Genomic DNA, 21,358 nt, shown 5'->3' with positions numbered 1-21,358 from the left:
GATCCATTTTTGTGTAGTTTTAGACATACCAGAAAAAACAGAAAGCCAAATTCGAAGGAAGCCTTTTATTTTTGAGATCAACCGGATATCGGCGCAGTGCCGCAGAATCCGTCTGTTAGTTATTTGTTAATCAGATGATATAGGATAAATTTCATGTATTACTAAACCAAAAGAGTTTTGGCAACTCAATAAATATTATTATAGTATCTGATAAATTAATATTAACAGTTTTTATTTCATTTTACATGCCTGCTTGTAAATACATTGCTCCTTGGATAAATTGCTAAAAATATATGTATTGTTTTAAATCATGCCCGAAAGAAAATAACGCCGGCTGCCACTGGTAACCATAAACCAAACGTGGCGTAACTAAGAGCGTGCGAATGTACGATGATTCCCCGCCACTCTAGAAGCAGCGACAATAATGCTACCGATTTCGTCGGAACTTTGGCGAAATTTCTACGGCATTCGATTACGATATTTAAAGGCTATCAAGACAGTCAAGTGGAAGCTACAGTGCGGTACGCGAAGTGATCTAGTAAGGCGATAGATATTCAAATAATAGTTAAATATTTAATTGAAGTGTTTGTTATATTTAAAGTGAAATAAAGTTTGATTATTCAGTGTAGTCAATTATTGGTTAACCCACGGGGGAAAACGTAACAGTATGAATACAACTGTCATTACCCTACTGTTAGTAGTTACATTATATTGAAAAAAAGTAGACTTCAAGACATAAACTACAATCAATTGTTTTTGACCACTTTTTTGGCTCGAACACGAATCTGTGCAGCGGTCGATTGAGTAAGTGGAGCAAACTACAATCCAACAGGTTGCAGTCCCACCACTGCACTACAGAATTTCGTTCAGCTAGGAATCTAATCGTTATGCATAATTCAACTTACTTAACGACTTCAAACGACTTTTCTAATGCGAATACTTTCTATAGTAGTACAAATTACTAATAGTAACAGAACTTGAAGAGTATGATAAATGTTAATTCCCATAATAATCAATATTACATGATCGGCATCAGTTATCGTAAGCGTATTACTCTCTGATCTATCGTATAAATAATTGCAACTAATACTGATACTGATCGTACGCGAGACTGGATCGCTCAAACAATCTAGATTCATCTCCTCTAATACAGATAATATGATTAATCACTGATTTTTCAATGTACGTAAGAATTTCCGATATCTGAATCACTCGAAAGTTCCAAGTTAAAATCGCATATAGGGAAAATTTGACTCACCTTAAGAAGAGTTAATATTTTCTGAGATAAGTCATAGTCGAAATTCGAATATTTGGAATTGGACATGTCGTATATGAACACTATGCCAGCTTTCTGAGTCACAGTATCCTGTAAGGCGCAATCCAACTGAAAGACGACTCCCTGTAAGGTGGTTTGGTGCGTGCTGTTGGCAGGTATGTGTTTGTGGGCAGTAAATACAGCTATCGCGGCATCGGTATTGTCTCTTTTTTGCTGAAAAGGAAACGGTATGTCATGTAATGATACTTAATAACTGAAATAACGCACTGGCTAGCCCAATGATTCATATCAATCGAACTACCAAGTTCATATTGGAAAAGTAGTCTTGCAAATTAATGCCAAAATATCTAAAGTTGTTTTCAAAATTTTAAGCGTTGAAAAAAAGGTAAAACAAAAGTGGATAAGGTTGAATAACTGTATAGAATTATATTTTGAAAAAATGAAAAAATATACTACTCGTGATCAGCATGGGAACATTCTACAGGGTCCTGCAACAGTGGCGCGGTGTTCCATATCTCTATATAGGAAGCAGATAGGAATCTAATTTTCTATAATATTACCTTATTGCTCGAGCTCGACAAAATAAAAATATTGGCGGTCACACAGGGTGTTCGATTTTTTCTGGGCGGATCCCAACTGTGTCTTTTTAAATGGCAACCTATATTTTTTATCGCTTTTTCGGTTTCTTCATAGAAAATAAAATAAACTTTATGTATATCTGCACTTCGAAAACAGAAAGGTGTCCAAACAAATATTTTTTAACGAAATAAATGTATGTACCTATCACTTTTTGCTAAATGGAAAATTATTTTTTCATTGGATGCAGAATTTCACTCATAAATCGTGCAATATCAAACCAAACAAGTTAAAAGAAAGAAACATTATAAATAACTATTTTTTTCATGTTATTATATTCATTCAGAGCTTGAGTTCTAGATATTCAAATTTGTCAACTGGCAAATTACAAAACTACAAAAGGGAGAGTTTAATTAAGGTTGATAATGAAACTTTTATAAAATATGTTCAACATGTCTTCCATTTTCTTGAATGCAGAGCTGAAGTCTATGTTTGAAAGACTGTTCTACCCTGCGCAAGACAGCTGGTGTAATGCTGCGAAAAGCATTCGTTATTCTAAGTCGCATATTTTCGGGAGAAGTTGGTGGCTCAACGTAAACCATATTTTTTATGTATCCCCATAAGAAAAAATCTAGTTTCGTCAAATCTGGTGATCTAGCGGGCCACCGTACAGGCCCATTCCGTCCTATCCATTTATTGGGAAATACTTCATTTAGATGATCTCTCACTTCTGCCGAATAGTGAGCAGGTGCACCATCATGTTGTAACCACATTCTATTGCGGAGGTCAAGAGGAATATCATCTAACAAACCTGGTAAATCATTTCGTAAGAAATTGAGATACATTGCACCATTCATATGTCCCTCAAAAAAGTATGGACCAATTACATATTCTCCAATGATGCCTCCCCAGACATTTATCGACCATCTATGTTGATAATCCACCTGTCTCAATAAGTGAGGATTTTCTGTCGCATAATAATGGTAATTATGTCGATTTACAAATCCATTTTTATGGAATGTCGATTCATCCAACCATAAAATATTATTGAAAAAATATTCGTTTCGACGAATTTTGTTCATGGCCCAATTGCAAAATCTCACTCTTTTCTCGAAATCAGCATACAGTAGTTCTTGATGTAACTGAACGTGGTATGGATGCAAGCGATGTTTCTTCAATACTCGTTGCACTGATCTCTCACTTATATCCACTATTTCCCCAATTTGTCGTTGACTCCTACTAGGATCTTCTTCAACAGCAAGAAGAACTTGCAATTCATTATCTTCATTAGTAGCTGGCTTGATGCGCTCATGTTTGGAATAATTAATAGATTCAGTTTCAACGAATCGTCCCAAGACCTTTCGGAAAGATCTTTCATCTGGATGCCTTCTATCTGGATACCGTTGAGAATAAATTCTACTTGCCAATAAACAATTCCTGTCTGATTCACCTAATATGAAAATCATATCAATCAAATCACTTTTTGATAACAACATTCTGATGAAATTATACCGACAGTTCAACTTCACGATTGACTAAAAATTTCAATATTCATTTGCAGCCAAATATTTTGTTCTGTCATTTGCCAGACTACTTGATTTCCAATAAATATTTCATTCGCTGAAAGGTTGTTTTAGACCGAAAGAATATGGCACAAATTCCGAGATTTTTGAAATTATTGTAACTATTCAAGAACGTCCATTTTGTGGTGTAATTCGCAACTTGTTTATCTAGCAACAGGTAATTTTAGGAATGGGCGATATTTTAAGGAAAGGGTATTTTTTGTATATTCTTATCAGTCGTTAAATGGATTTCGTTTTGAAAAAATGACCATTTTTCGAAAGAAATGCTCATTTAAGAAAAACTATTGAACTTAGCCATAGGGAATACTTAATGAAATTTGTAGAGGTTTCGTTGGCGCTTCTTATGGATCAATAATATACAGGGTGTTCCATTTAATATAAGGAAGATTTTGCAAATTTTCATTTACAATATTTGGCAAGTGGTTTTTCATACCCTGTATATCACAGGTCGATTTCAGATATATCGTTTGAGAGAGTTACCAATGTAGAATATTCGACCAAAAAAAAATTTCAACTGGACTTGGCACCACTTTATAATTTCAAATATTCTGAGTGACGAATATTGGAAAAAAAACCTGTCATGCTAGATATCTCGAAAACCATCAATATTTTCGAAGTGCAGATATACATAAAGTTTATTTTATTTTCTATGAAGAAACCGAAAAAGCGATAAAAAATATAGGTTGCCATTTAAAAAGACACAGTTGGGATCCGCCCAGAAAAAATCGAACACCCTGTGTGACCGCCAATATTTTTATTTTGTCGAGCTCGAGCAATAAGGTAATATTATAGAAAATTAGATTCCTATCTGCTTCCTATATAGAGATATGGAACACCGCGCCACTGTTGCAGGACCCTGTATATTCGACTATCTAAATTCTCATCACGACTCGTTATCTATTACACTTCATTATATCATCTTAATACTCATACATACAGGGTGGGTCATCAAACACATGAAAACACTAATAAACACACACAAACACACAGGAAACAAGATCTGAAAGTGACTAATTTCAATCATTCGTGTTCAAATATAATCAAATCACTTTTTGGAAAAATTGTGTTGGTTTACTTTGAGGATTTATCCAAGAAATATAAGACATCCACACTTCAATTAAATTTTTGATTCTGAAAGCTTCTCTAAATAGTAAACATAATAATAATAGTGCCACCTATATAGAACTGCAATATTTCCTAAAGCGAAAACCAGAAAAGTATACAACAAAAAATGAAAAATTCTAACAGAGGAAGATTTTTCAAATATGGCGATGTACGAGAAAAACTAAAAGGTAATTTTGATGAAAAAATAAAAAGAAATTATTGGAACGAAATAAATCCAGAACAAGGCTTTGGTAACTAACTTCCTACTTTTTTATATTCATTTTCTATCCCTTCATTAATTTATTCAAAAATATCGTTGTCAAGCTGTTTTCAAAACTTGTACTTGTAATTCGCAAATATTTAATAAGACAAGTTTGTTTAAAGGGGGACAAACAAGTTTTGAGTGTTGTTTGGTGTTGAATATTAAAAATGGACGTTAGATTCAAATTTTCAGTAATATCGATTCATTGATATTTATATTTTCACGTCTGTAAAATGTTTTGTGATATTTCTTTCAGCACTGGGTAGTATATTTTGGGCAAAATACCCCGTTACCATATGGTAACAAAGAGAAAATATCACGATGTAGATTTTTTGCAGACGTGGATTTTTGTTGAGAGAAGATATTATTCATCAACATGGAGCAAGTGTGGCCTTTTCAAGAGAGGATTAAAGGAAGGGCTAAAGCAGCACTGTTGCTGGATGGATGCACCTACGGAGATAAATAGAGGTTTGAACAAGACATGATATATTGGCTCTACTCCACGGTGGTTAAAACCATATACGTATCTACGGTCGGGTTGTCAAAGATGAATCAAACTACCGCTAATAATAACCCAAGATGGGTGCAAAGATTTGCATGTTTGGGAATAACGGGAGCATTGAAATCCACCCCTACAGCTGCATTGGAGACATTCTTGAATATTCCTCCTTTACATCTAGTAATCAATAATCGGGGTGGGTGGATTCGGACTGAAAAACTCGCAGAGTTACACGTGATCTGGCAAAACAGAGTTTCCAGAATATGTGGAGGAACGAACAGTCATCCTGAGAACATGCTCGGCAAACACCTGGTATACAGACGGGTCGAAAACCGAATATAGAACGGGAGCAAGAATTTACCTACTGTGTGGGGAGAAATCTTGATTCAAGTTACCCACTCGGTCAGTACACATAAGCCTTCCAGGCTGAGGTATATGCAATCTTACAATGTGCAAGAAACATCAATTTGAAGCCTCGACGAAAATAGTGGCTGCCAGGCTGCACTTGGGGCACTGACGAACCTAAAAGTAGCATTGAGACTGATCTGGAAAAATCATGAAGAACTGAGGAAACAGGAATACATTGACTATGTAATGGGTTTCATGACACTGAGTCATCGCAGTCAACGAAAGAGGTGATGATTGTGCCAGATACAGATCATCAACTACATACTCTAAACTGGCTGTGGGAGTACCAAATTCTTTGGTGTGGAACCATATTAAAAAGGGGTCTATGAAACATAGATAGTACTGAGAACAATACCTACCATGAAAGACACACGGAAAAACGTTTATAAAGGGACCGTAAGAGAGAGTAGGGATCGAAACATAACAATTACAGGGCTGGATAATATCCATTGAGAGGACACCTGAACAAGATAGAGCTGTACCATAGATACCTGAACTGCAGGCAATGCAAGAAAGGGACAGCTCATCATATTGTATGGGATTGTAAGGCTTTGTATCACTAGAGACAAACAATTTATGGACCACCCAGATTATATCCACAGGAATATGACCAACACCCAACGAGGGACTTGTAGAATCTAGTATAGGGCACAAGATTATTGGGTTGGGTATCATTTGAAAGACGGGAGAAAAATGCAATAAGCCCACGAAGCTGCAGTGTTATTCGGATATTTGGTAGAAATGGACAAATCAGATGGCTCCCAAGTAGTAGAAAAAAAAAAGTTTATCGGTGGACAATGAAGTTATCATTATTAAAATGACTTATTTGCTGAGCAATTCGTTGTTTCAACTTACCAAAACTGTAAACTTTCCTGTCAACAACTCCGTTTTGAGGGGTTCGCTCAAGGGATCGAAATCATTTAGGCCTTCTTGTTTTCTGATCTGCTCGTGCTGGTCGAAAAGAGCGACGGCTCTCGTCACGTCGAACTTCCTCGCATACAAAAATCGCACCGCCGTCGACCAAGGAACCGGTCCGATTTTCCGACGATATTTAGCGTTCACCTTCCCCAAAAAATCCTTCGTTGCCTGAAAATATAACGCACTCATTTCAGCACTACGGAATCGAATGACTTTTTGATGAATGTGGGAGGTATTGGCAGAGAACTGACACGCCGATTTTGTATCGAGTACTATCATCGTAAACTTTACAGAGAATTAAGTAACCTCCCGGATGTATTGTTATCTGTTTGAAAAAAAAAACCGCTTCCTTGGGAATTGGTTGAAATACCACTGCGTTTTAATGACTACTCTGTGAAATACAATGACACAGAACAATTCGATTAAATGAAATTATTGTTCATGTAACGTTTCCAATGTTTTCTTTTTTTTGTCTTTATACATTTCCGCAATCTGACAAATAAACAAAACTTAATAAACAAAAAGGGTGCTGAATTGTAATGAAATGCAAAATGAAAAGTTCGCCACCAAAGTTACTGCGTAGTATAAATCACTTAAGAGTCCAACTAGCCAATAACTTGTATTCATAAATATTTCCTGCGAATTGAATAATCAATGGAAAAAAATGAAGTTTCTATACTTATTTTCATTCAGATGGTTATTATTTAAGAAAACTATCTTTTTCTGTTTTCAATACCCAATAAATTCACTTGTGAAGAACGACTCAATCGAAAACAAGTATATTTTCCTTGACAAACGTTAAGATCAAGTTTATTTTTATTCTCTATACTGAACGAAAAATAATGTTTTCATAGCCCCTTTTGTGCTCTAAATAATTTAATGTGAAGTTCGCCGTTCAACTTCTGCCTCCACAGTCTAAATACTTCAAACTTCCACAATCACTGGAATACTTAAAAGTTATTTGGGTTACTGACATAGACTATAATGTTACCAAAACAACAAAGACTTCAGGAGCAAGTTTTTCGGTATACAGTGTGTGTCACATCAAGCATCCATTAGAAATTTGAGATGGATCAGTGGAGTTATCAAAAAAATATTTCATATAAAAGTCTCAGAAAACAATACATTGGCATATTTTACATATTCTTCAATATACAGGGTATCCAGTAGAAGTGTGGCGTATCAAAGTTGAGTTTTTTTTATGGAATAAAGTGATTTGATTTTCATAATCAAAGTCCATTAGGATAGTACTTTTAGAAAATGTAGATTGTGTGGTTATACAGCATGAAGTTAATTAATCATGCCAGAAATCCTTTCAAAAGTCCATATTGTAAAAAACTCATTTAAGTCTTTTTTGTTTTGAAAATGTTGTTTTTTATTATTAAATACGGATAATATATAATCAACGGATAAAGTGTTCAAAATGACCTCCATCTAGTTTCATATAATAATACAGTCTACTTTCGAAAGCGCTCCTTACATTATTGAAGATGTCCGGAGTCAGACATCGGCATTCCCGAATAATTCTCTGTCACAGGTCTTCTAGATTTGTAAAATTTATTTAATTAGTGGTAAACGTTTTGAAATGGACGACTGTGTTAGTTTTTTCTGCACTGGTAGTTTTTGTTGAATCCAGTTGTCGCAGAACAAAAAAAAAAGATAGTTGGTCACTGTCACTTCATGAATCGTCATTCAGTCATCCTTGTTCACTGTGTTCCAACATGGTTTATTCTACTGAAGAAAGAATAGAAATTGTTGCAACCTATTATCGAAATAATAAATGTGCTAAAGCTGCTGCAAGAATTTATAATACGAATTATCCAGACCACAACGTGAGCCATCAATACGTTAAATAGTTAATGGATAAGTTTCGAACTTCAGGTTTTATTCACAACAGAAAACATGAAGTATCCCGTCCCGTCAGAAATGACGGAGTTGAAGTTGCAATTTTAGGATTTGTACAAATGGATAATCGACAATCTATCAGGCAAGTAGCTAGAGCGTCTGGTGTATCAGCTACTAGTGTTTTACGGATTTTGAAAGCCTACAAATTTCATTCTCTCAAAATAAGGTTAGATCAGGAACTGAACGAAGATGATGATTCTGATCGTGAACTTCAGTTATGTGAGGTGTTCAGCGAGAAATTGACCAATAACCCAAAACTATTATACAATAGACACGTATTTTTCAGACGAAAGTTGTTTCATGTTAAATGGTGAAGTCGATAGATATAATTGTCGTTACTGGAGGGATGTGAATCCTCATTTGGTGATGGAAACACATTCACAAACTCCACAAAGTTGAGTATCTGGGCCAGCATTCTTGGTAATCATGTTGTTGGACCATTCTTCATGGAAAGTTATCTCAATGAACACATACTTGAATCGATTACGAGACTGTGTAGATCTTATGATTACACACATTTTCGAAAATGATGACAATTTAGTAGAAAATGAAATGACACTCCAGCAGGATGGCGCACCCCCACATTTTGATGTTCGGGTGAGACATTTTTTGGGACGAATGTTTTCCAATGCGTTGGATCGGCAGAAGGGGTCCAGTAGAGTGGCCAGCTAGATCACCTGATCTCACACCGATGGACTTCTTTCTATGGGGACACCTGAAATCGAAAGTGTACTGTACTAAGCCTACAAATCTAGAAGACCTGCGACAGAGAATTGTTCGGGAATGCCGATTGCTGACTCCGGACATCTTGAAAATGGTACGGAACGCTTTCGAGAGTAGACTGTATTATTGTATGTCTAATAAGAAATATTATTGTATGGTCGGCTACCGATACACGTTGAAAGGTAAGACCTAGTTAGTCCTTAGCTCGCTCAAGTTTCGACTTCCGAGGGTTGTCGTTTGTAAGGGTGCGATAGCTGGTTAACGGAAAAAACATATTTTAACCATATGTTTAAACTAGGTGGAGGTCATTTTGAAAAATTTATCCGTTGATTTTGTTTCCACTGATGTTATTTGTTGATGATTTCCTCATCAAAACGACAGCGAATTTTCTGTTTTTTCTTAAATAAAACGTTCAACATTTCATTTATCAATAAGGAATGAACAATTTTCGACTTGGAAAAAAGTTGAAAAATTTTGGGTCGTGAAGATAGAAAAAAATAATAGTAAAACAATGAATAAAAATGAGAGAAAAAAAGGGAGAGGCAATAAGAAAAGAGAAAGAACCAGGAGAAGGGTGGGATTTCCCAACATGCATAACTTGGAGATCCCATACTTTGAAATTATGAGTTGTTTGAAAACTTCAGAAAAGTTTAATTTCTCCCAAGTAGGAGAACAGTCCTGAACAGTACATAAGTGACAATTTTACAAAATTCACAACTTTTCGATGTTTTTTCGACATGGAAAAGCTGGGAAATTCTGAGCCGTGAAGATAGAAAAAATAATAGTAGAAAACAATAAGCACAATATTATTTAAGTGTTGTTTCCTTTCATTTGTATTGAATATTCCTATACATGGTGGATATGGTGGAAGACCAAGGACCTTGGTCCAAAGTAGAATAATTCCCATTATTATTTTTATAATTACCAAAATTTATTTTTGTTTGTGCATACCCTAACGGGCATAAGCAGCCAATCTTTGAATAGCTAAGTAAGAAAATTAATATATTATAGTAGTAACTGATCCCTCGGCTTTCATTTTTTCGAAAGTTGGGAAGTTTTGCTGGTGGGGTTGGGAAAATTTCGATTCCCTCCCCCCCCCGGTTTTTCTTTTCGCTACGGCCCTGCCTGTATGTGATTTCTTCTTGAAAAGCTCTTTTCAAAAATATGTGATTGCACAGGTGAATATCCAGTCGTTCCAAAGCCATAACAGGAATAGTTTGAAAAAGTATATTATTTTCGACATTGAACTCTTCCAGCAAAAAAGAAGTTCCATAGTGAAATAAATTGGGGATACATTAATAGATATTCAGGTGATCAATCCTTTTGCGAATATGAGAGAAAAAAAATTATGATGACAGTTCGTTCAGGAGACTCCAACAACATTTTTTGATAACTCCACTACTTCATGTATAGATTCTAATGGAAGTCCGATATGACACACACTGTATAGTTTCTTGTGTACCTATACCAGAATGAAGTAATTCAGAGTTATTCATAATCAGTAAACAACCGACATCACTGCTAATTAAACGAATTAGATGTAACGTTTAAGTAACTATACCTATAATAATTTCATACCGGCTTTTGTCTAGAAGTGAAGTGCAGCAGAATGCAAAGCCTATTAAGTTTAATTCCTGTTGAATACCTATCTGCTAGTTAGATCACTGAGGTTTGAAATGTCATGCACCATATGGGAAACTCAGGTATTTATTAAGGGTTTTTCGACACAAAGTTATTCTTGATAAAAGTGTGTGCATCCCCTGATATTAAGCAGGCAACAACAAAATACAGTAAAACACACGTAATATACGAGAAGCCTTCAAATATTTGATTTTGAGACAAGAGTAAAGTACTCTTATTTTGAAAATTCTCGGGAAATGTTATTTAAGAAAGAAATACATCTAGATTTGAAGTCATGGCCATCTAAGTAAAATTTTATTTTTTTTTTATTTCTTTTAAATGGGGACTACGAAAAAAAATTTGCCAAGGCGATAAATAGACAGCATCCTGCATACGACGATTTATTTTAAAAGTCTGCAATGTTACAAATAACACAACTATGGTGTTAACCACGGTCAATTTTTTTGAAGAGTAAAATAATTTTAAAAGTTTTTGGTTCAAAGTTAATAATAATAATAATCGTCTTTATTGTTTCCCAGCTGTAGTTAAAAGGTAAGACCTCGTTAGTCCTTAGCTCGCACAAGTTTCTCAACTTCTGAGAGGTGTCGTTCGTATGGGGGCGACAGCTGATTAACACATCCCACATCCGCCGTATTCTCCATATTTGACTCCCAGCGACTACTGGCTGTTCGCAGACCTCAAAAAATGCTCACCGGTAAGAAATTTCCCTCGAATGAAGAGGTTATTACTGGAACTGAGGCAAAAGATAAATCGTTATACAAAAGTGGTATTGAAATGTTAGAGCGGCGCTGGAATGATTGTGTGACTCTTGATGGAGATTACGAATAAAGCCAATTTTGAACGAAAAAATCCCTTTTTCTTTCTCAGGATCGGACCTTTTCAGCCCAGGTGTTATAGTGCTCACCGTTGACAGGGATGTCCTGGCCAACGTCGTTCTCTGAGAAATATGGACCGATGACGCCGCCAGCCCAAAATCCACACCAAACAGTGACTTTTTCAGGATGCATTGGACGCTCGTGGATTGGTATCGCCCCAAGTTCGGCAATTTTGATTGCTCACTTACCCATTCATCCAGAAATGGGCCTCATTGCTGAAGATGATTTCAAGATGAAACTTAGGGTCACTTGCCAACTGCTCCAGAGCTCATTCAGCGAACATACGTCGTTGTCTATGGTCGTTTACCTTCAGATCCTGGGTCAGTTGAATTTTGTACGGGTGCAGGCCCAAGTCACGACGCATAATTCGACGCGCGAAGCGCGCGGTACGTTGTACGTGTTGTTGAATGTTATATCCGTCCAAGGTGATTTCGCAAAACAGACTGAGTAAATGTCAGGAAGTTCTTTTAGAAGACCCTATATATAGCGCCCGTCAAGAGACATTATTTTTGTTGTGGTGTGGGAAAATAGTTTTCAAAAGATTCATTTTACCAAACTATAAGGTATAAAGTAGTGATTTTTTGAAAGATTTCAAGATTTCAATTACATCAGTCAAGCAAAGATCACAGTGTATTTCATCAGTTCGGACTTCCATTGTCAATATAATATAAATTGATTTGATAACCCTTAAACAAAAAACTGAAATTACAAAGAAATAACATACAACAACCAAACAAATATTAATTGAAATATTAATAGAAGCTGAAAAAATTTAAAGAATTAAAAATATTATTAACAAAAAATTAAAAATTAAAAGATTTCAAACCAAGTTACGTCACAACGTTTCGATTGTTAGTATCCACAATCGTCTTCGGGTGATAACTGTTGTTGTATGTTATTTCTTAGTAATTTCAGTTTTTTGTTTAATAAAATTGTTATTTTCGGTTAATCTTTTTGATTTTTTTTCAGGGTTATCAAATCAATTTATATTATATTGTACAATGGAAGTCCGAACTGATGAAATACACCACGAAACATTGTCAACCACCTTCAAACAAAGATCACAGGTGTTAATTCCATTGTAGAGTCGCGTTAGTATGGTAAAGCACTGTAATATCCACAGTATCAGCGATGAACAGAGCATTATTACGTGTTTGGACACTAGATATTTTGAAATCAATTGTTCATTGCACCATTTATTAATTTGAACAATATGATCATATCTGCAATTTTTCTGTTTACCTTCAGTGTATTCATTTGCCCGTTTTTATAGACAAAAAAATATTGACAGCCCCCTCCATCTTCATTCTCAAATGTATTTTATTTGTTAGGCAAAACCATAAATTATATGATAAGACTGCTTCAGAACACAGTCATAATAATTCTAAAAATTCTAAAAAGCAATAAAAAATCCCCTCAGTATAATGTCATTACGTGTTTCAATAAGCTGCCAAATGTAATTTAAAAAATCACAAGTGACAAAGTATTTCATGATTGTGTTAAAACTATGCTTTTAGAAAGATGCTATTACAGTTACCAAGATTTTTTAATTGACAATCTCACAAACAATCAAATTCACAGTGGACATAATTTTATTTAGATTAAATTATGTGAATGGTGTAAAATGTTCAATTAATTTGTGGGCATATATTCTTATTTGTGTATGTGTGTATATATGTGTATATGCGAATTTTTGTGTGTGTGTGTATCTAATCTCCTTCTCTTTTTATCTTTACTAGCTTGCAGTACAACTGACTTACCTTATATACCTTATTTGTGTATGTGTGTATATAGCTTGCAGTACAACTGACTTACCTTATATACCCAAGTGTATCAAAAAATGTAAATAAATATTATTATTAGTATTATTATTATTTGTACCTCATTTAGTATGTGTATGTAATGTAGAGAACCCCCATTCTGAAAGCAATACACCCAAGAAACTCATTTTGAATGTATTCCAGCTTGGTTGTATGCAGTTGATAATGAGGATCCCAAACTACAGAAGAATATTTTAGACATGGAAAAATTAAAGTGATGTAGTCCCTTTTTAAAGTGATACGAAAAAACTTTCAGAATTTCTCAAAACGAAACCAAGCATTTCCGATACCTTTTTTACGACTGAATGTGATCAATTTGTTAGAACAGACAGATCTCGAATAATTGTGAGTCTAGACAGATCATTATAGATGTGTCAATTGTATATGATGGGAGATCTAAACCTAGAAAAACTGATACATTGACATTTACAATATTGAGAATTATCCCATTGCGAGTTGACCGTGAATGAAGACGACAGCTTTCAAAAATTAACTGCTGCAAATTTAGAAAATTAGGTACCATCTACTGGGTTGCGCGGTTGTATGATCCTGACTCCTGACATTAGGTGACAGTTCAGTTTTGTGGTATCTAAACGGTACACAAACTAAGTTCTGTGGTATTTAATTTTGTATAGGGAGCATGCGCGAACTGATTGCGTCAGATATACTAGCGTAGCGGAATATGGAGCAGTTAGCGGAATTTTGGCATCATGGGTTTTTCTCAAGATAGAGTCATTATCAATAACTTGAATATCATCGGTTTTATTCTGAAAGTTGTGAAAGCGGAGTTTTTTCACATTGAAAAACAGGTCGTCACTATTGAAATAGTTTGAAACTACATCCAGAATATATTCGCATTTTCGTGTTAATCCATTCATCGCTTTGGCAGATATCACCAAACTAATGTCATCTGCATAGGCAGTTACTGCAGAGTATGGTATATTTCTGTATATATTATTGATATAGAATGACACTAGAATATAGGTACAATAAAAAGAGTGGCCCAAGTATACATCCCTGGAGTACTCCCAACTGGACCGACCTCATTTCTGATGTTGAAAACGAATAAACATCACCTTTGTGAATTTCCTCTTATTCCATAACGAGCCAGAATGTCTAATAGCTTGGTATTGTTAACACAGTCAAAAGCCCTGCTCTACGTCATAGAAACAAAAAAAATAATTTCAAGCAAATTTCAATTTTTACGACATGGTACCCTTTGAAAAACATAATTAATGAACAATGAAATAATATGTTAAGGTCCCAGATTCTGAAATGTGGAAGTCAATAAAATAAAATACACAAGTATGAGACGCATGCGTGAAACCACAATATTTCATGCACTACAAGTCGAAATCAGAGCCCAAACTCATCACAAGTGCATCACTAGTCTCAGCTGTCTTCAAGAGATACACCTGAGTAAGGACGATGACATCTTCCCTTACGAAGATGCCGTCTATATGGATAACTCAATACTCGAAAATCAAGGATGAACAAGTCTTCGCAACGCGGTCAGTTGCAAAGCCAATGTTTGACCGCCGAAAAGATACGACCTTCGTATTTCTCAGCAACTTCCCCTGTAAGGCAATGTCGAAACCAATGTCCAGGTGCTAGCTGAACCACATGCATTGCCGGACTGAAAGGTTCTTACAGAGACACCACCTGTGGGCCTAGAAACACTGATGAGATCTATGGGTCGAAACAGCGCTGTGTGGTGTAGGATCACGAATGCCTTATGTTTGAGCTCTGGTTTCGACTAGGTGCCTTGCAATGGAAGCTGCTGAGGAAGACAGAGGACGAATATCATTGGCGGTCGATGTTGAAACTTGGCCTTGCAACTGACCTCCTTGGGGAGCATTGTTTCTCTTTGATATTAGAGAATTGAGTTTTCTGTATATCCTATAGATAGCGTCTTCATAAGAGTTGTCTTTTGAGGACAGTTGAGCCTAGAAATACAATTGTGGTTCAGCCGGACGGACACAAACAGACAAATTCAAATAAACTTCAAATTATCATTGAGAAGGATTCCGTTTCCATTGCATACAAAATAATAAATAAATATTTGGACATAAGTGATATTGACGCACATTTTTTGACTAAAATTTAAACCTTAGGGTACAGATAACATTGAAATGTGCGCAGAAGAATTCTCAAAAAGTGGAAAATTAACATCAACATATTAACAAGTTGAAAGTTGACCTATATTAATGTAATGTTAAATTAATTCATGCTGTTTGAAATGAAATGTGTGAAAGCATAGTTTTGAAGCTGCATGTTTGGTGTCCGAGATTCTTATATTTGATTAATTGAATTAAGAAAACGATTGACAACCTCTAATTTTGACATAACATCGGATCAAACGCAAAAGCTTCTTAGTTCTTCAACTTTTGAACAATCTTAGGAGATTAGGTGGTGCAGCCAGGAAGCGACTTATCGCTTCCTCAAGAGCAGATTATCTCATGAATCTGCCTTGCACCAAATTCTTTAGTAGCAGAAGCAGAATCTGCATCGAGAAAAAAACAATGTCCCCCTGAGCAGGTCAACAAACGCTTATACTCAAACGATGATTAACCCATACCAAAAAAGGCGTGCATGGCTGATTCCAATGTATCATCAGGTAGAGCCTACTTACATATGTCCTCGTATAGGTAGGTTGCTGCGGGCAAGTTGAGAATCTTGCACCTTAAACATCCGACAACCTCAATATCGACCAATCAACTGGAATCTCATTATGGCTGCCGCAGATGATTTAGAAGCTGCACATTTCAGCGTAGATGGCTACAGTTTATCAGAAAGGAATAGAAGAACGTTTCCTAGCCAGTAGGTGCATTTTATTACTTCTTGGGAACCGTCTGACTTAAGAATTACTTCAAAGTCACCAGAAAAATCCGCAGCTTCGTGGGCTTATTGCATGTTTCCCATCGTTTTCATAACATCAATTTCAACAATTTTTTGACTTGTTCTAGTTTGTAGAGGTCCCTTGATGGATGTGTGCCATATTCTTCTGGATATAATTTGGGTTGTCCATAAATACTATGCCTCCTGTAATCTAATACCTCACATTCGCATGAAATATGATAAGCAGTCTCAGTCTCTTTGTTAAATTGTTTGCAGTTAAAAGCACCGTTACACAGCCCTATTTTGTTCAGGTGTCCATTGAAGTACACCTGAGTCCTGTAAATGTTCTGAGCCGATATCTGTTTTGTTGAACCAACTAATTGACAAAAATAATGGCAGACTGCATACAGAACATGTACTCCCTATAATGACGAAAATGTACGACTTTGGAATTGCTTATTATCATATTATCAGAGTCTCACTATTGCCAGCTAACCTAAAAGATCACTTACCAAATGAAGTAATAGTCTTGAATAGGTGTGAGCCACAATACATTCTCGTGGTTTGCAGTGCAGAGTCAGGCCCACTCACTTTGGACCTATCCTACCCTACTATTCTGAAGTTAAAACTTTAAGGACATGTTCGTATCAGTTTTACACAAAATGGCAAATGAACTCAAAATAACTTCATTGAATATCAACATGTTATTGAGAAACGTCTTATATAGAAAAATAGGTGTTCAAAATGTAAATCGAACTATTTCAGGATTTTTCAATATTTTAGAAACTCAAGTTCATTATAGTACAACGAGAAATGATCAGTCACAATCTAATAAGGAGACAAAATTGGATCGACTCAAAAAACGCTCCTATGTCTTGATAAACAAATGCAATCGAACAATAGCTACAGGAATCACAATCGTGTTCACATGCGGATATACCGATTATTCTACCGAAATGGATTCTCTAAAAATAGCAACAACATTCGATAGCAGATTTTAATGATTGAAACAGGCGACGTTAGCAACAGAAGCGACGAGAATTACCGGAAGCTTCTATTTACAGGTTCGTTAGGCCTTGTAAAAATAAGCATCACCTTCAAATTGAAGTTTCCCCGCCGATGCGTATGGAAGACCGGGGACGGTATACCAGTCGCATCCGAAAATAAAGACGCGCTTCCGATTCATTTCACCCTCTCACCGTACAGGTGATGTCAAATAAATACGTTCCCCGAGGATACCTCTCCAAGCCATAAAACTCAGGTCAGGCTTCGATACGCTGAAACACGCCCCCCTAACTACCTGCTAACTGATCTCATTTCACGGTAGACAACGATGTGATTAATGGAAGCAGGGGTCCCACAAGGTGCAGTCCTTTCGCCACACTTCTCGGTATACAAAGCAAACGTGCACAAACCGGAGAACAACTTTAACATGTTAGTGGTCTACGCGGACGACACAGCTCTGCTGGCGAGACCAACAAGCCAAGCGCACGTCACGAGATACTTGCAACAACAGGCAGATAGATTAGAGGAATGTGGAAGATCAGTATAAACCCTGACGAGTGTGAGGCAATAATGTTCACCCGGAGGAGGGTACACCCAGAAGGAAACGTCATCTTTAACGGACAAGAGATTCCGTGGACCAACTACTCATGTAATTGTTCTATTCTGTTATTGTTCTGTAATTTACCCACACACAGGGTTTTACCCTCGGTGGAAGTATCCGTTTATTCATCAAGGTATATTGTACTTCATATACTTCATTTTATATTTATGTATTATGATTTACTGATGAATAAATTATTATTATTATAACGAAGCTAGATACTTGGGGGTCAACCTAGATAGAAGATTAACGTTCAGGTCTCACGTACGGCAGATAATAGGAATGGCGAGATCTGCCCGACAAAACCTATACCTAACTAATAATAAGTCGAAGAATCAACATAGGACTGAAAGTGAAGCTTTTGATGATATAGACCGTAATACTACCGATAATCATGTACGCCTGCACTGCCGGGGGCCAGCGCGCAGCGACATACAGAAAACAGATCCAGTCGTTTATGAACGCGTGCGTAAGGGCCGCCGTAAACGCTCCAAGATATGTACCGAATAGGTACATATTCCGGGATCTAGACCTGAACATACACTACGTGGACGCATACATGAGGAAACACGCAGAGGACACGTTCGACAGAGGACACAACGCACTAAACAGGGATGACCCCAGATTCCGAAAGAAGGACAAACACAGGAAGCCAACGAAACAGAACCAAAGACCACCCCCGAGAGTCGCTGTCAGGCGGCTCCGGTAAGTATAAAAATTTCTCAACCAGTTCAAATTAATTTCTCTTTAAGACTCACTGAAAACCAACACTCGCTCGCGATTAAAAGGACACTTGTCTCCGGTTAGTTTTTGGGGACCCAATGCTATAATTCAGTTAGGAAAGTCATGATAAAATAATTCAACAGATCAGAAAGTAATAGCACCTTGAGGCTGACTTTCGACCAAAGACGGTAAGATGTCAATCTTGCTGAAGTGCCCATCAGTAGGACTGAGGACCGCTCCAGAGTGGATAGAGTGGTGTATTAAGTTTTCCTCACAAAATTTATTTTGTGTGGCGAAGTTTTTACTCCAGAGCACTCAACCTGGGAAGGGCATGGGGGGTTCAAGGAACCATTCTAATTGTAATAAAATTGTTTCAATAATTTCGACTATTTTACTAAGTAAAAGAACAGCTACTGAAAAAAGTGAATTGACATTAAATAGTGTGATTAAACTGGGCATGGGTGGGACGGAGTTGAAAGACCACCCAAACTACTTATATTTACCGGAAGCAATCAAATTCGGAAAGGAAATCTGAATAACATATTACTTAAAATAAAGCGAATCGAAAAAATAGACGTTGATGGGACAAGTCCATACAAGATATAGAGAAATATAGGATTTAAATACTAGAAGATGAGAGGAAAGCTTCGTGTGAAAAAAATGCTGTTGAATTTTAAAGAGTTTTTTAGAAAATACCATCGATAGCATTTCTTTCAGCAAAGTGCAATTACAAGAGGCTACCGTTTGCTTTCCATCTAGCCACAGAAGAGAAAATCGTAAGGGACACTCGGGGCAGCGACTTTGATCTAAGAAAGCCCATTTTGGGGACCCTGAATTGTTGGATTCCGTCCAGAAAAGAGCCATCCGCCTGACTGGAGACGCAAACATCACGTGCAACCTCGATAGCCTGGAGATGTGTCTTCTATAGATACTTTCACGGGAAGTGTTCAAGTGACTTGGCACATTTCATTCCACCAAGAGCGGTACATATCAGAAATACGCGACGGACTGTGGCTACTCATCGTTTTGAGGTTCAACTCAGTACACCTCGAATTTCACTGTTTAAGAACTCTTTCATCTGGAGAACTGTGTTTATGTAGAATAAACTTCCTGAGAATGTTTTTCCAAATAGATTTAATCTCCAGCGATTCAAATCCGCTACTTTCGCACAGGCACAGGCTTTAAGGATTTTCCTGTAGTGCTTGTGTTTTGTTCTTAAAAAACAAAAAAAGGTCCACGTCGGATCCACAGAAATACTGTGAGAGTGGAAATATCGGACTTCTGACTTTGTTCTTTCGATACTTTAGTGACTCAGTCAGTACCTAATATGTGACACAAGATAGTAAGTATATTCTTCAGTGGTCAGAATTTTCAAAATGGTTTATTGTATCGTTTGTCTGCTTTAACCATATGTGAAATCAGTTATAAGAGTATTGCTGTCTGTCTGCATGATGAAAACACTACAAATTTTCCACGGTTGGAAATGGTTTACTCTTTTGTGACTTAATAATACGATAGAATAGCACCAATAATATAGGTACATACATGACCCATTTGTACCTGTCCACCGTTAAAACGCTATGGTCAGTTCTACCAAAACACACAGAGTATATACTGTACCGAAAAGAAATTGACAGAACAAGCTTATGAAAACATAAATTTTATGGAAATCAAGAATTTTGGCTTTCTACTTCTTAGCTTAGCGCTCCATCTTATAATGTTATCCAGCACGGTGCCGATGAGAGTGTCCTATTCCGTATCTTCGAAGTCTGCCATTGAGGAAGATAGTGTTCCATGTATGTGAAATTTTATATCGTAACTCTTTCACATATATGAATATATATAATTGTAACTGTAGCTGAGAAGCAAATCTGTCCTGTCCATCATAGATTTAAGTTAGATGTGTGTCATAGCTGAATAGTCCTATATTTTAATTCCGTCAACATTTTCATCGACATTCTTTGCGTTGAGATCGTAAATAACAAAATTTTATTTTAATCAAAAAAGGTATATATCGGAGAAAGATTAATTTTAAAAAAGCATTCTCCATCTTCAAATAAAAAACGTAGTAAACTTTCGAAAAAAGGAAAAATATTTTTTTGTGTCATTGGCATTCATCGACAGCCATCTTGAGTTCTTCCAGACTGGAGCCTCGCTCCCTTACCCTTTGAGCTGGTTTTCATCAGAGTGACAAATGGAACATAACTGATCATTGGTGACGGCATGAGTGTCCTCAGACATCAGTACCGCCCTTCGCGGTGTACCCCTACCTGGCTGGGGTGAGATGGATGAAGATATTATTCATCTGTTAACGGAGGACATAGGGGCCTCATTCGACAGAGTGTCGGGGCCTTCTATATCGGGAGGGGTCGTCTACAGCGTAATCTATAGCTTCCCTGACTAATGGATTTTCGTGAGTTTCAGCGCAATCTAAAACTCGCCGATTCCTCGACTGGATGGACTGCTGAGTGGAAGGTAGCTGTAAATGTCTGCGGGTTCCAGGTGAGCCTACGGTCTATAAGCAGGAAGGACCCAATCCACCGGATCAGGCCCCGAGACAGGTCGAACGCAATTAGTTTGTGTAGAAGGCCTTCGTGCCAA

The 21,358-nt window shown here is 36.7% G+C and overlaps 1 protein-coding gene across 1 annotated transcript in view; it reads right to left on the bottom strand.

The window, feature by feature from the left end:
- Ptpmeg2 (Protein tyrosine phosphatase Meg2) overlaps positions 1-21,358 on the bottom strand; it is a 133,281-nt gene that overhangs the window by 101,765 nt on the left and 10,158 nt on the right. The window contains exons 2-3 of the mRNA XM_074182199.1: positions 6,564-6,794; positions 1,259-1,489 (exon numbers count right to left, since the gene is read on the bottom strand). Of these exons, the coding sequence (XP_074038300.1) occupies positions 1,259-1,489; positions 6,564-6,794 (462 nt within the window). The remainder of the gene's footprint in view (positions 1-1,258; positions 1,490-6,563; positions 6,795-21,358) is intronic.

This window comes from Leptinotarsa decemlineata, unplaced genomic scaffold (assembly GCF_025532065.1).
Source record: "Leptinotarsa decemlineata unplaced genomic scaffold, Ldec_3_MD MMD2_tig00026328_RagTag_RagTag, whole genome shotgun sequence".
Classification (NCBI taxonomy): domain Eukaryota; kingdom Metazoa; phylum Arthropoda; class Insecta; order Coleoptera; family Chrysomelidae; genus Leptinotarsa; species Leptinotarsa decemlineata.
Note: the sequence above shows the minus strand (reverse complement) of the source record. Positions and strands in the feature narration are given on the sequence as shown.